The following is a 14,110-nucleotide window of genomic DNA, read 5'->3' as shown; positions in this document are numbered from 1 at the left end:
AACTTCAATGTGCAGTATGAACTGAGGTTAGGAAGGCTTGCTAAAAATAACAAAAAAACCCTTTTTCAGTTACATCCAAAACAAAAGACTAATGAGAAAGGGGGGAGTTGACCAACTCGAAGGGGGTGGCAGACAAGGAAAAAGGCAGAGGTACTTAATTCCTACTTTGGCTCAGTCTTCTTCCACAAGAGAAAAGATGACCTACCTACCTTCCTACCTACCTACCTACCTACCTTCAGCTCATCAGACAAATTATCAAGGTGCATGTTGATCAGTTTCATGTGTTCAAATCTCCAGGACCTGACAAGCTCCATCCTAGACTCATAAAGGAAGTGGCAGAAGAATTCTCTGAACCACTATCTGTAATCTCCAAGAAATCATGGAAAACGGGAAGTGCCACATGAGTGGAGAAGAGCTGTTGTTGGCTCCATTTACAAGAAAGGGAAAAAAGATGAACCAGGAAACTATAGACCAGTTAGTCTAACATCAATCTCTGTGAAAATCTGTGAAAATACTGGAGCAAATTATTAAAAAATCAGTCTGTAAGCACCTTGAAGAAAATGCAAGGAAAAACAGAAGCTAAGACGGATTTCTTAAGAATAAGTCATGCCAAACTAACCTAATCTCATTATTTGACTGGGTAACTATCCAAATAGTCAATGGAAATGCCATGGACATAATTTATCAAGAGTTTAGCAAAACATTCAACAAAGAACTCATTGACATCTTGATAAATAGACTAGCAAAAGTGGGCTTGACAGAACTATTCTTAGGTGGATCCACAACTGGCTACAAAATTAGTTACAAAGAGTGCTTATCAGTGGTATGTTCTCAAACTGGAAAGTGGTAATGAATGGGGTGCCACAGGGCTCAGTCCTGCCACCAGTGCTCTTCAACATTTTTATTAATTATCTAGATGAGGAAATCCAGGGAAAGATGATTAAATTTGCGACACAAACTGGGTAGAATAGCTAACACCTTGGAAGACAGAAAGAAAATCCAGGGTGACCTAGATAAGCTAGAATGCTGGACAGAAAGCAACAGAATGAATTTTAACAAGCACTAATGCCAAGTTCTCCACTGAGGGAGGTGGGGAAAACCAAATGCATTGATACAAGATGCGGAATACTTGGCTCAACAGTACTGAAAAAGAAAAAGGAAAGACATTGGAATTGTTGTAGATAACAAGCTACATATGAGCCAGCAATGTGTTGCAGCCTCAAAAAGGGCAATTTTGGGATTCATAAATAAAAGCATCATTTCCAGAACAAAAGAGGTACTAGTTCCCCTTTATTCTGCACTAGTGAGACCTTACCTGGAATACTGTGTTCAGTTCAGGGCATCTGGGCTTTTAAAAGATGCAGAAAAACTAAAAAGGGTTCAGATGAGGGCAACAAAGATGATCCAGGTTCTGCAATCTAAGCTGAGAGGCTGAGAAGACTGGACATGTTAGGCTCAATAAGAGAAGTCTACAAGGGGATATGATAGCACTCTGCAAGTACTTCAAAGGCTGTCACAAAGTGGAAGGAAAATACCTCTTCTCACTCATCCATGAATGCAGAATATGAAACAAAGAACTTAAAGTGTTGCACACCAGATCCAGGCTAGACACCAGGAACCAGCTCCCAAGAGGTTGTAGGCTCTCCCACACTAGAGACCTTCAAGGCAAAGCTGGACTGTCATCTGAGTGGGATGGTATGACTTCGTGTCCTGCACCAGTAGGAAATTGGACTCGATGGCCTTCTTGGCCCCTTCTGGCTCTACCATTTTATGAATCTATGAAGTATTTGTATTTTGGAGTACCTTGAATCTAAATCTAGGAAAAACTCATATTGGAAACTTTAAAGTTTTTACTTATTTTACAAGTCATATTTGGACATGTTTTGAAAACATTCTCAGTTTTTTAGTTTTTTTTTTTAACTTAGAAACAATTCTGCGTCAGTGGGCTAATCAATCTCTTAATTCACACAGACTGCTCAAGGTGGTGGCCATCGAACACTCCTGTATGGACATGCAATATTGCTGCGCCATTCTTACAGTGGTATGGTATGTATGAATTTATGTATGATGGTGATATGTATAGATGGCTTTTGTTTTGATTTATTAGAAAGTTACAATCCATGTGTGCTGATGAGAAAGTAGCACTGCCATTGTGGCAGTTCCTTTGCAGAGCAATCATGTGTGCAAATTAATTTTGGATTCTTAGTGATTTGCATTCAGCTCTGATCACAGTTGCTCCTTATTCTATAACTTATTAAGGAAGATAAGGAGAGAAATGCTGGCTCAGACGAAGGGTGCATCTAGTTTTGCATTCTGTTCACACAGTGATGAGTCTGGGAAACACAAAGTAGGACATGAGTGCAAAAGCAGTCTCCTGTCTGTATTCCTCTATAACTAATACTGGATAAGGTATTCTTATTCTTCACCCATGTATTGTGTAGCTGGTGTGAATTGCTTTTCTCTGCACAACCACCTGTGTCTACTTTTCAGTTACTTCATTTGATAGCATTTTTGTGTCCATATTATACTAAGCAGACTGTCTCCAAAATGTATTTTATTTATTTATTTAAAACTTTTATATGCCATCCCTTATGCATGGCATCTCAGGATGGCTTACAATTATTAAAACAAAAACACAATAAAACAACCATATCAATATAATAAATAACAAATAACCAGGAAATATAAATTAAATAAGTTAAATAAAAAGTGAGTGCTGAACCATTAAAATACTAGTTTTTAAAATAACAATTAAAAAGGTTTTGACCTGGCACCGAAAATGTTCACAATTTATTTGTTTAAATATCTCCACCATATTGCTAGTCTCTACTCAGCTGTAGAGATTTGAGGAGAGATGGGTGAGATCTCCATTTCTAATCATATTGAGTAGAATCTAATGCTGTCCATGAGCCAGTAGGGTCCACTGCTGGACCAACAGGAAATTTCCTAAAGCAACCAAAAATGACTCAAGTAGAGAGTCAGCATGGTGCAGCTGGTTAGAGTGCTGGACTGGCAATTGAGAGAAATGGGTTCTAGTGCTCACTAAACTGTGAACCTCACAGGCACTGACTTTCAGCCTAACCTATTTACCTCAGAGGGTTATTATGAGGATGCAACAGGAAGGTGTATTATGAAAGCTGCCCTGAATTTTTTCAAGAAAAAGGCAGGATAAAAATATAATAAATAAATAAGCTCTTTTCCCAAATGGAACTACTTAGCAGAATGTGCAGAAGGCTCTGCTGAACTTCCTGTTCTGGAAGTGACTGTTTTTGTTCATTTCCACATTTCTGTTGTACCAGTGGATCCTCATGGGCAGCACTGGATACATTCCCTTGTATTTTGCTATTACATCTTTGCCTGGTCTCCATACTTTTCAGGTTTAGACAGCCCAAGGTCCGTTTCCTGTATTACCAAACTCTGCCTCTCTTTTTGTAATGTGAGAAGATGATGTTAAGAAAGTTGGGCATTTTATTAAAGAATGCTAAGAACTAGAGCAACACAAGAATGCAAGAAGAGTCATGCTGGATCAGACTATCTAGTCCAGCACTCCATACACACAGTGGCAAATGAGCTGTCCATAGGATCACTTGAGCAGGTTGTGTTCATGACCTCTCCCTGTCCAAGCTCCTCAGGAAATGGTGTAATGCAGGTATACCACCTCTGATGAAGGTGGTAGCACACAGCCAGCAGGGCTAGTAGCCACTGATAGCCTCTTCTTCCATGAATCTGTCCAATCCCCTTTTAAAGTCGTCCAAATTGCTGGCCATCAGCACTTCATATGGCAGTGAATATCTTAATTCATCTGTATATTGTATGGAAAAGTACTTGTCTGTCCTATACCTTCCATCAGTCAGCTTCATGGAATGACCCCAGATTCAAGTGATATGGGAGAGGAAGAAAAAAATGTCTCCTCTCCATTATCTCCACACCATGCATTATTTTTAAAACCTCTACCATGTTTCTTCTTACTCCCCTTTTTTCTAAGCTTGAACAGTCCCAGTTGTAGCTGCTGCTCATAGGGTAGTTGCTCTGACCCACTGATCATTTTTGTTGCCCTTCTCTGTATTTTTTCTAACTCAGTAACGCCCTTATTCAGGTGGGATGTCCACAGTATCCTCAGTGTGGTTGTACCAATGGGAGTAAGATCTTTTAAATAAAAATTAAGGGAGTATGATCTTGGCAGTTCTATATTCTTTTCTATTCCTAATTATGCCTAGCATGGACTTTGCCTTTTTCATAGCAGCTGTGGAGTGGTCGGACATTTTCAGTAAACTGCTCACCACTACACCAAGTTCCCTTTCTTGCTCAGTCACTGCTATCGGTGTATATTTGAAGTTGGGATGATTTGCCTCAGTGTGCATTACTTTGTACTTGCTTACATAGAACTGCTCATTCTCCCAGCTTGGAGAGATCCCTTTGGAGCTCCTCAGAGTCCCTTATGGTTTTAAACATCCTAATTAGTTTGTCATCACCAAATCTGGCCACTTCTAATTCCAGATCATTTATGAATAGGTTGAAAAGCATTGGTTCTAAAATTGAACCCTGCAGGACTCCACCAGTTACATCTCTCGATTGGAAGAAGTTGCCATTTATTCCCACTCTCTGTCTGCTCTCCTTTAACCAGTTGATGAACTGTAAGAGGACGACCCCCCCCCCCTTATTCCATGACTGCTAAGTTTGCTCAGGAGCTTTTGGTAAGAGACTTTGAAGTCCAGGTAAACAGTGTCTGCTGGATAGCCTTTGTTTATGTACTTATTGAAACTCTCAAAGAACTCCAATAGGTTAGTGAGACAAGACTTCTTGTGGAAGCCATGCTGGTTAAACCCTTTGCGTCTTACTTTATTTAATAAACAGGTACTATGAAAGGAATTATTGACATTTTCTTCTAAAATTATTATATTGTTAACTGATAGCAAACCAATTCTATGTCCAGACTGAAAACGGTGACACAAAAACCTAAAACATTTCTTTCCTCCCCTGCTCCCCTGCAATTTTAGTATTTGTGTTGCCTTTCCACCTCACGAACATCCATGGACAAACTGGCATTTGATGTGGGCTTGCAAGAAGACACCACAGGTAAATAGACATATTTGTGAAAAACTGTGCAGTTTAGGGCAACAAGCTTGCCTTAGATTTCTAGGGGAGACTAGCATAATTATTGTACTCATTAATAGACTTACGTGTGTATGGTAAGAGTTTATAACACTTCATGTTTCATTTTTAATTTAGCAGTGCCTTATTCCTTTCCTGTTAGAAAATATGAATGCGAACTTGCAAACAATACAGGTTATTTATTGTTGGAAATTGCTTTCAAATCTATACATTGGGGCAGGGTTTTTTTGCTACTAAAATAAAATTGTTTTTGTAAAGATATGTAATTACTTGTTCATTTTACATCCAAGTATGTCAAAACCAAGATTAGCTGTATCCAAAGCATTAATTAGATGGAACTGTAGAAATAAGACATATCAAGGTGGCTTTCATTCTCATACCAGTCTTTTCTGCAATTTCTGGTAATAAAGGTGAAGCCTGCTGGTGGACCATACATCCTGCTTCTAAGCAACGTTCAGAAGGAGAAAAAGTACGTGTTGGGGATGATCTAATCCTTGTCAGTGTTTCTTCAGAAAGATACTTGGTAAGTAATGAAGGATGGAATATAATCACATAGTACTTTATACAGATTTTAAAAATATGAAATTTGATTTTTGTACTATTTAGCCTTAATGTGTACAGTCCCACCTTTTCTAAAGAGACTGAAATGAGGCCCAGTAGAAATCCAACTGAAAATGTTTCTTAATTTTACCTAACGTTCTGTATATATCCAGGTACATTCTTCATGAAAAGATTTATGAAAATTGACCTTAGTTATTGATGAAACTTATGGGTTAAATCCAGCATTATGTGATTGAACTTGCACCATTGGCCTGTTTTTCCTTCTTTAGCTCCCCTCCCACAGTATCAAAATCTGTTCAGGAGTATTCCCAAGCCATTTGGAAGAGCTTTGTGGGATCCACAGTGAGTTGCAGGGGAGAGGTGAAATACTACTTCACAGAGTGATACAATGCAGCAAGCCATATTTTCTTCAATTTCTGGAAGAAGCCTGGCATGTACTTTTCACTATCAAGAAAGCTTCACCTTACCAATTTTCCTATTACTTCCTCTGTTGCCTGAAATACCCATTTCTGAAAGAGGAAAAATGCCACTGTTACCAATTTTAGTACTTCAATTCTGGGCAATCTTCTTGTTGTTATTTTAAAGAATTGTCTCTGTTTTGTTTTTGCACATCTGTCATTTTTATTATATTTTGTTTATATTGTTAAATGCTCTGATGCTTGAAGTCTCATATCTGAATAAATTATATTAACTAAATAAAATAGATAACATTCTTCTACATTTTAATTCATTTTTATACACAATGTCTCAACTTTCAAGTGTTGTAAAAACAAAAGAACATGTGGTCTTTCACTCCTTCTCCTGCCATACCGGATTGGCAATTTCATTTTTTGCCAAGACAGTGCAGCAAGATGCTGCAAATCATCTCTAGTTTCACACAGTGATGCATTATTAGCTGGGGCAAATTGTGAGAATGACATTCCATTAACCTGAGTAAATGTCAATTAATGAAGGCTTCATTTGGATTTGCATATTTGGATGCACATCAAATATCTGTATTTATTTTCATGTATTTAAAAAAAATCTATACCTGAAATAATGATTTTCACAGAAAATCTCAAGACATTTTACAATAATCTAAACAATCTAGTTGTGGATGTTATCTTTCTCTTTATTTTACCTTTAGCTTTACCCTCAATATGATGCTCATCTATCTACAGTATATATGCATCCAGATCTTGTTTCATCTAGGTGCAACTGTATGAAGCAGGGACCATTGATATAGCTGCCTAGGTGGTGGGATGCATTCTTCTTCTTGACAGTTTTGCATCATTTCACAATGATGAGCAAAACCATTGTTTTCTCTTTTCACAAGTGAATGGTAAAGCCTCTTCCTTGAGGAGCTGGCTGGAGTTCCAGTCACTCATACCTTGATCACTTTGAGACTGCATTTTACCCTGTGCTCTGTGTGGGGCTTCCTTTGAAGACTGTTTTGGAAGTGTCAGTTGGTTCTTAGTGTAGCTGCTTTATTGGGTGAAACACATTAGTGCACAAGATTCCAGTGCTGTGTCATATGTGCTGGCTACCAGTTTGACTCCAAATGTCTCTGTTCAGTGTGTTGTTAGTGACCGTGAAAGCCTTAAGTTGCCTGGGATCTGAGTATCTTAAGAATTATCTCTTCTCTTATGAATCTGCAAAACTTTTGAAATCATCTACTAAGGCCCTTTCCTGTATTCTCTGTGCCATCTGTGGTATAGTGGATGAACATGAGGGACAGGACCTTTTCAATGGCGGTACCCAAACAATGACACATCTTACCAAATAAAGTTGCCTGGCCCAATTGCTGTTTACCTTTTGGTGAACACAAAAGACTTTACTTTTGCAGCTAGCATTTTAATGCATGGTGCTATTATCATTTGTTGATGTTACTGTTTTCTGTGTTAATAATTTTAAAATACTGTTGATATTTTAGCTATTGTTTTTAATTTTTTGTTTCTTCCATAGGTAAAATATATTTGGATGGGTTGTAGACACTGGAAATTAACAAATAAGAAATAAGAAAAAATAATGGTTTGAGCAAAAGTTGGAAAGGATATGTGATACATATATTTTTTAAAAAACTAAGAATCTACACTTCCAGTTTTTCCATTTGGCTAGTGTTTTAGATCTCTGCTAGTCCATTTGCAATGATTTGGTAGACATGTTTCTCTGGGTGTTGGTAATCCCTTATTTCCTAAATCACTTTTTTCCTTTGTGAAAATCATATCTTTTAGCTTGCATATTCTGATATATTATGGAATCCAGGATTTATCAGCCTGTGTACTCAACATAATTTCTTTAAAAGCTGCATACTGTAAAAAGAACAACCCATCTCCCAAAGTATGCTGGTCTCTAAATGTAGTACCAGAATTTCCAATGTGGGATTTTGTATGTGGAAGGGTGGCAGAAATTGACCATCTACTTAGTAAAGATTGTGGCAAAGCAACTGTGCGTTACCAGAAAAAAGAATTCTTAAGTTTATACAGCTTGACAGAAAGAGGAAGAGAGAAACAAAAGCAAACAGGAAAATCTACTCTGTCAACTCTTTCCATTGCGTTTTCCTGTCCACCACTGCCACCACAGAATATTATGAGCTAAAAGACCCTCATCCCATGCAGTTTAGATGCACTGAACTAATAGCACAAGGAAACCAAATGAAGAGAAAAGAATGGTCTTCCTGGCCATCTGCCTGTCGCTCCTTAACTTTTGACAATTGCTTCTCTGGATTTCTATACCCTTCCCCATAGACTCACTAGAGCTATTCAGACCCTTACCCTATGCTAATGCAAGGGATATAAAAGCCTAATCAACAATTAAAGTAAAACAAGCAAATCAACAGACAAACAAACAAAAACCAAAACCAGGAGACCTCCCTATTGGTTCTTTGATAGCAGATTCATACACTTTTTAATAAAATATTAGAAACTTCCATGTGGTTAGCCATAATTGAGTTGCTACACTTGCTGTGTCTTACAACCAATCGTATTGCATATGAAAGTTATGCAGTTGTCCATTACCATTGTTCTGAATGTTAAAATGACATGTGTTATTTGTAAAGCTGCCTGTAGCAACCAAATATGTGTTCTTCAGTTTTGTCTGTGCACACAAATATCTAACAGGAATGTTAATTAATTTTCTATTAAATGTTTGCAAAGGGACCATAATAGGAACATATGACTTGTAGGTGAATTGTATGGGTTCTGCCTTGGTTTGACTATGTTCCTGGGGATAAAAATGGGGAAGAGTCAGCTCTTGTCACTCAGTAGCACTGAAAATGCTGATTTACTGCAAAATTCCAGTTTCTGGAAGCCACTGACTGTCTTAATAGTAATGAAAATGCATAGAGACATGGCTTTGTGGGATCTCAAGGATTTTATTTTATTTTATTATTTTTGGTAATGAATGTTCTTCAGTAGGTGAGGATGTGGGCAACTGTCAACTGTGCATAGTTCTTTCCTTATATTTGTTTCTCTTCGGGCCATCTTTTGTTAAATCAGGCTATGTGAGAAAATATTGGCAACCAACTGGAAGTAATGCATGGAGTAAGCTTTATAGTTTGTAGAGAAAGAATGATGTAGGATTTAATCCTGTACACATTGAGATAGGAAAAATAATATAATACAACTATCAGTATTTCCCAGCCAGTCAGTGGGAGGGGGAGACTAGGAAACTGTATCTCAGCCTGGTTTTGCCCAGCAAGTAAAGTGGATGAGTTGGGCTGGAGCTTTGTTTTGGGCTGGAACTACATCTTAATTTTACATTTGTTTGCCTGTGTAGAAAATCTCTTTCTCTCCCTATATTCTTCTCTCACCTTGTCTCTTAATCTTGATTGTTTTCTTTTCTCAGCATTCCTACCTGCTTCTCCCTTCTAGCAGTAGCTTGCACAGGGAGAAACAAGTCAGAAGGGGGAAGAGTCTAACTTCTATATTTTTTTGTGGAGGCCTAGACACAGGCAAAATTGCTCCACTAAGGTGTGGATAGTTTGTCAGTGGGAATAAGAATGAGATGTGGCGGCATTAGCAAAGCAGCTAGTGTGCCCTTCATTTGGCATTAGGCATGATGAGTCTGGAAGACACCAATGATATGAGATCCCTTCCTGTTCCAAAGGGTCACAGGTTACTGCCACCACCTTCAGTTCCAATTTCCTTCCCATTCAGATGGGGTGGGTGGGTGGTCCTTTCCTGGAGAATGTAGAGAGACCAAGTAGACAGCTTCTTGGTGCCAAACAACATGGAATGCTATAGTGAGGTGAGTGCAGTATTGCAGTCCTCTACCATGAAACTGTTTTGGAAGGAGGTGCAATTTTTTGGGTGAAACATATTTTTTCAAGAAATAGCCAGTCAAGGGAAGGAATAATCTCCATCCCCTTGAAAAAGGTACACAGGGAAAGAAGAGGAACAGCCATGGGTCCAGAAGCTCTTCTAGATGCAAGGAAAATGGAAAGAAAGAGGGTGAGGAAGTCTTACGTAGATTTCAGATCTTCCAACCTATCTACACGATCCTCTAGATCCTTCCCACCTCAGATTCCATAAACATAGTTCCCTCCCCAAGCCCTTGAGGCAAAATGGGTGTAACCAAGGAAAGATAAGCGTCCCATAAATCAGCTACTAAACTGTACTTATTGCAAAGCAAGATTAAGAATTAGCTGAAAGTTCCTGTGGACCTACTGCAGCACTGACACCCTAAGTAGCACTGCCTCCCAAATGGGCCTGAATGGGGAAAGCAGGCCTAAAGAACCTTGCAGTAAGCAAGTAGAAGTGTCTCTTTGCATTGGATTTGAGGCATTGGCTGACACTTGCAGTGCATTGGTGCCTACTTCCTTTTTCAGGAGGGTGACTTATTTGGGGATAGAGGAATCAGCAGGCTTGGATTCAATCCTCAAACCCATTAAAGTTGGGTTGAAGAAAATCTCCTATACCATGTCCCTGCTTGTTTACTTTTCCTTGAAGGTGGATCCAGTTTGCACCCAAGCCAATGTGTTTGACTTTTGGGTGTACTACTCAACAAGATTTTGCTGGAAAACAAGGAAAAAGTAAAGGTGCTTCTTTCAAAGAAAGTATATTGAAAATCTAAACCACAGTAGACCTTTCATCTTAAAAGATCTGTGCATCGACCAAGCCAACGTTCTGGAATCAAGTACATCAAGGACTGGACCAGAGAAGATTCTATGCAAGAGTGATCTAGAAGTTCCAGGGAGAAGTTCCAGTATAAACATGGATGCCACCACTTGTGGGTTGGAGGAGTTCTGGAGTCAAAAGTAACATTAATATCAGCCAGCTCAAGATAAGAGTTATCTGCCTAGACCTAAAGAACTTCAGTGAGGACAGGCATATTACTAGATAGCCAATGTTTTGTACAAAGCCTATGTGAACAAGCATGGAGGAACTTGCTCAAAATCTCCTATTCCTCTAGCTGGAAAAAAGAGAGGATGAAACTATTGGGGGAAATCCTTTAATAAACAAATCCAAAGAACCAGAGATTTTTTTTTAGGATGCCTTCCTGAAAAAACTGTGGGTCCTAAGTTTGAAAATGATGTTAAGGACAACTTTATAAAGATTCAGTCAAACAAAACTGTTATGTTAAAAGATCTTTTTTCAGCATATTACACTAGGGAAATGATTTATACAAGAAACTGAAGCCAATTCCTTATTTTTAGTAAATGCATGATTGTTTGGTTTATACGACTATTAGATTTCTTGAGACTGTCTACATCCAGGCATGATATTAACACAATTGATGTTACTTACATGTTTGGAGGTTATAGAAAATGTTTAATTTTCAGAGCATCTGTCCAGGGTACTTGTGCTTCATTGTGTATGTAAAGTTCTAAATCACATTTGAAACTATTTCATAGTAGCTGTTCCGTACTGATAATGATTTCTCTTTTCCCAGTTTCATAGTGGAGAGTGACTTATTCTATATTATTGCAGTAGGCAAGGGTATTTGGAAGACTCTTGCCACATAATTCAAATAGAAACAACTTTGAAATAAGTCTGACTCACTTAATCATCTGCACTGCCTTTTTTGAATTGGTTTTCTTCTGATGCATGGTTCTTGAATCAGTGACTATGATTCTAAGTGGTGAGCACTAACTGGGAAATGGGAATGTGAATGGTGGACAGGACCTTGATTGACTGATAGGTCAGACAGCAAAGTATTAAGTGTGAAAACACCCATGTTTTGTTAACTATTGCAGAGATTACAGAAAATGGGTACTAAATATAAATACAGATTATATTCTTGTACTATACTCTAATTGTGAGCTTTCTCTGTCTTCAATAATTGCAGCATTTATCTTATGGCAATGGCAGCTTGCGTGTTGATGCAGCTTTCCAGCAAACACTTTGGAGTGTTGCCCCAATCAGTTCTGGAAGTGAAGTAGCTCAAGGTAACACCAGTGGTTGTACTATCAATTAGTTCAGTTTGCAATTGTTGTTATTTTAGCTTGCAAACAACAGTAATATTAAATAACTATTTCTAAGACTCTCATTCTACATAGAGATAAGACAAAAGCAAGACAGATGCACATACCATAAAATTAGCCTTATTGATACTCTTTTGGAGGCAATTTTATAACATGGATATAATGAATAAGGAAGGCAAAACAGACATTCTTCATCGTGGCCTCTGTGCATCACACATGGGTGCTGTGCCTGCGCAGTGCCTTTGGCCGGAAGATTACAAGCTAACGGTTTTTGGTGGGAAAGCTCTGCTCCCCCTACCCATGGCCTATAAAGAGCGGAGCGTCCACCATTTTGTTCAGTCTTTGCGACCGCCATTCGCTGTGCCTCGTGCCGCTTTTGCTATTGCTCTGACTGTTGCTTGTATAGCCTCTTTTCTTCTCAATTGTTCTCCCAGTTGTTATAGCCCCGGTATTTTCTTCTTGTTCTTCTTGTTCCTCTACTTCATATAATTCTTGTAAGTTTCTCTATTGTTCTACCTTTCTTTCGATCTATCAAAATATATATATACACACACACACACACACACATACTTACCCTCTGCACTATCTCTCTTTTTTCCCTTTCCTGTGATGGTGCAGTGAGCAGCTTTCTGCAAATGCGCGGAGTGTGGGTCAAAAATGTCACCAACCGACCCGCATGACCTATGCCTCCTCTGCTTGGGTGAGGGGCATAGGACTGATAAGTGCTCTCACTGCCTGGCCTTCTCTAAGCAGGCCAGGAAGAACTGTGAGAATCGCCTCTGGAGGCTCCTCTGGGATCGGGCTCTCATGCAGTCCGATCCAATGGTTGCTGCTCCAAAGCCTGGCTCTGCTTCAGTGGCCCCACCTTCACGCCCTTCGGACGAAGGCGCGTCTTCTACGGTGGCTCCCTCTGCTTCTCTCAAGAAGAAGCACGAGAAGCGAAAGCATGCCGAACCCGACAAGTCGGCAGGCCATAAGAAGGCCAGAAAGGAGAAAGTTTTGAAGTCTTCCAAGAAATCGAAGGATTCAGAGCGCCCTCGACACCGGGACTCGGATTCGACGGCCTCCTCGGTACCGGCGGCACTTACTGTACCGACTCCACCCGACCCGGTGCTTCAGGAGGCTATGCGGGTTACCCTTCAAGGGTCCCCGCGCCGTGTGGCTGACCTTTCCACTGGGCCTCTTCCAACTCTTCAAAGAGGCTCGATTTCTGATGGGGAAATTCAAGACTCCCCCCCTAGGACTCAGTCGCCTTCACCTATGCCCGTGGCCACTATGGAGGTGGATGTGCAGATGTCCCAGCCTAGGAGCCGGAGGAGCCACTCCATGGAGCAGCGTTCGGAGGAATGGCGTCGTCCCTACTATCACACTTGGGGCGACCCGCTCTCCGTCGGATAGTATCCTGCTCCTAGAGGTCGATCTTCTCCGCTGTCCCATGACCGACCGCAGTCTTCGGACCCGAGGCGTGCATCTCCGATACCTCCTTGGGATGGAAGTAGCCGCTCCTTCTTCCCAGCAGAGTCCTCGTCATCGGCTCCCCCATATTATGGCGCCGACTCCAACAATTCGGAGGTCGATTCAACCTCCCCTGACGTCACTGTGACCTTGCAGGGCCCTGCGTCACCGGACGAATCTCACGTCTCCTTCGTGGAGCTGATGTCCTGGCTTGTCCAGTCCCTCGATATCAACGCCATCCAGCGTCCGGGACCAACTATGGACAAGTTCTACGATGTTGTCCATGGGGAGCAGTCTACATTGGTCGTCCTGCCGCTGATAACCACCTTAAGGCAAGCGATGACGCAAACTTGGGACTTGCCCTCTCACCCTCAACCCACTTCCTAGAGGTACGAATCCAAATCTTACGCAGCTAAATGGAGACGATTCTCTACCTTTGCCGAGTCTCGTTCGATCTCTCCATTTACATCAAATTCTTCAGTTCCTATTAGAACTGCACCATTCCGGATTAAAGCGGTCTTCGATTAAAGTGTATACGGCAGCAATAGCCTACCATTGTGGCTTAGTTGACGGATCACC

The 14,110-nt window shown here is 40.2% G+C and overlaps 1 protein-coding gene across 9 annotated transcripts in view; it reads left to right on the top strand.

The window, feature by feature from the left end:
• RYR2 (ryanodine receptor 2) overlaps positions 1 to 14,110 on the top strand; it is a 373,600-nt gene that overhangs the window by 130,572 nt on the left and 228,918 nt on the right. For all 9 annotated transcript variants that reach the window (XM_044419812.1, XM_044419847.1, XM_044419795.1 and 6 more), the window contains 4 exons: positions 1,972 to 2,046; positions 4,998 to 5,076; positions 5,523 to 5,635; positions 11,941 to 12,040. In XM_044419812.1, coding sequence (XP_044275747.1) covers positions 1,972 to 2,046; positions 4,998 to 5,076; positions 5,523 to 5,635; positions 11,941 to 12,040 — 367 coding nt within the window. The remainder of the gene's footprint in view (positions 1 to 1,971; positions 2,047 to 4,997; positions 5,077 to 5,522; positions 5,636 to 11,940; positions 12,041 to 14,110) is intronic.

The sequence above is a fragment of the Varanus komodoensis genome, unplaced genomic scaffold (assembly GCF_004798865.1).
Source record: "Varanus komodoensis strain SLA01 unplaced genomic scaffold, ASM479886v1 scaffold1, whole genome shotgun sequence".
NCBI classification, from domain to species: domain Eukaryota; kingdom Metazoa; phylum Chordata; class Lepidosauria; order Squamata; family Varanidae; genus Varanus; species Varanus komodoensis.
This window is presented reverse-complemented; position numbering and strand designations above follow the sequence as displayed.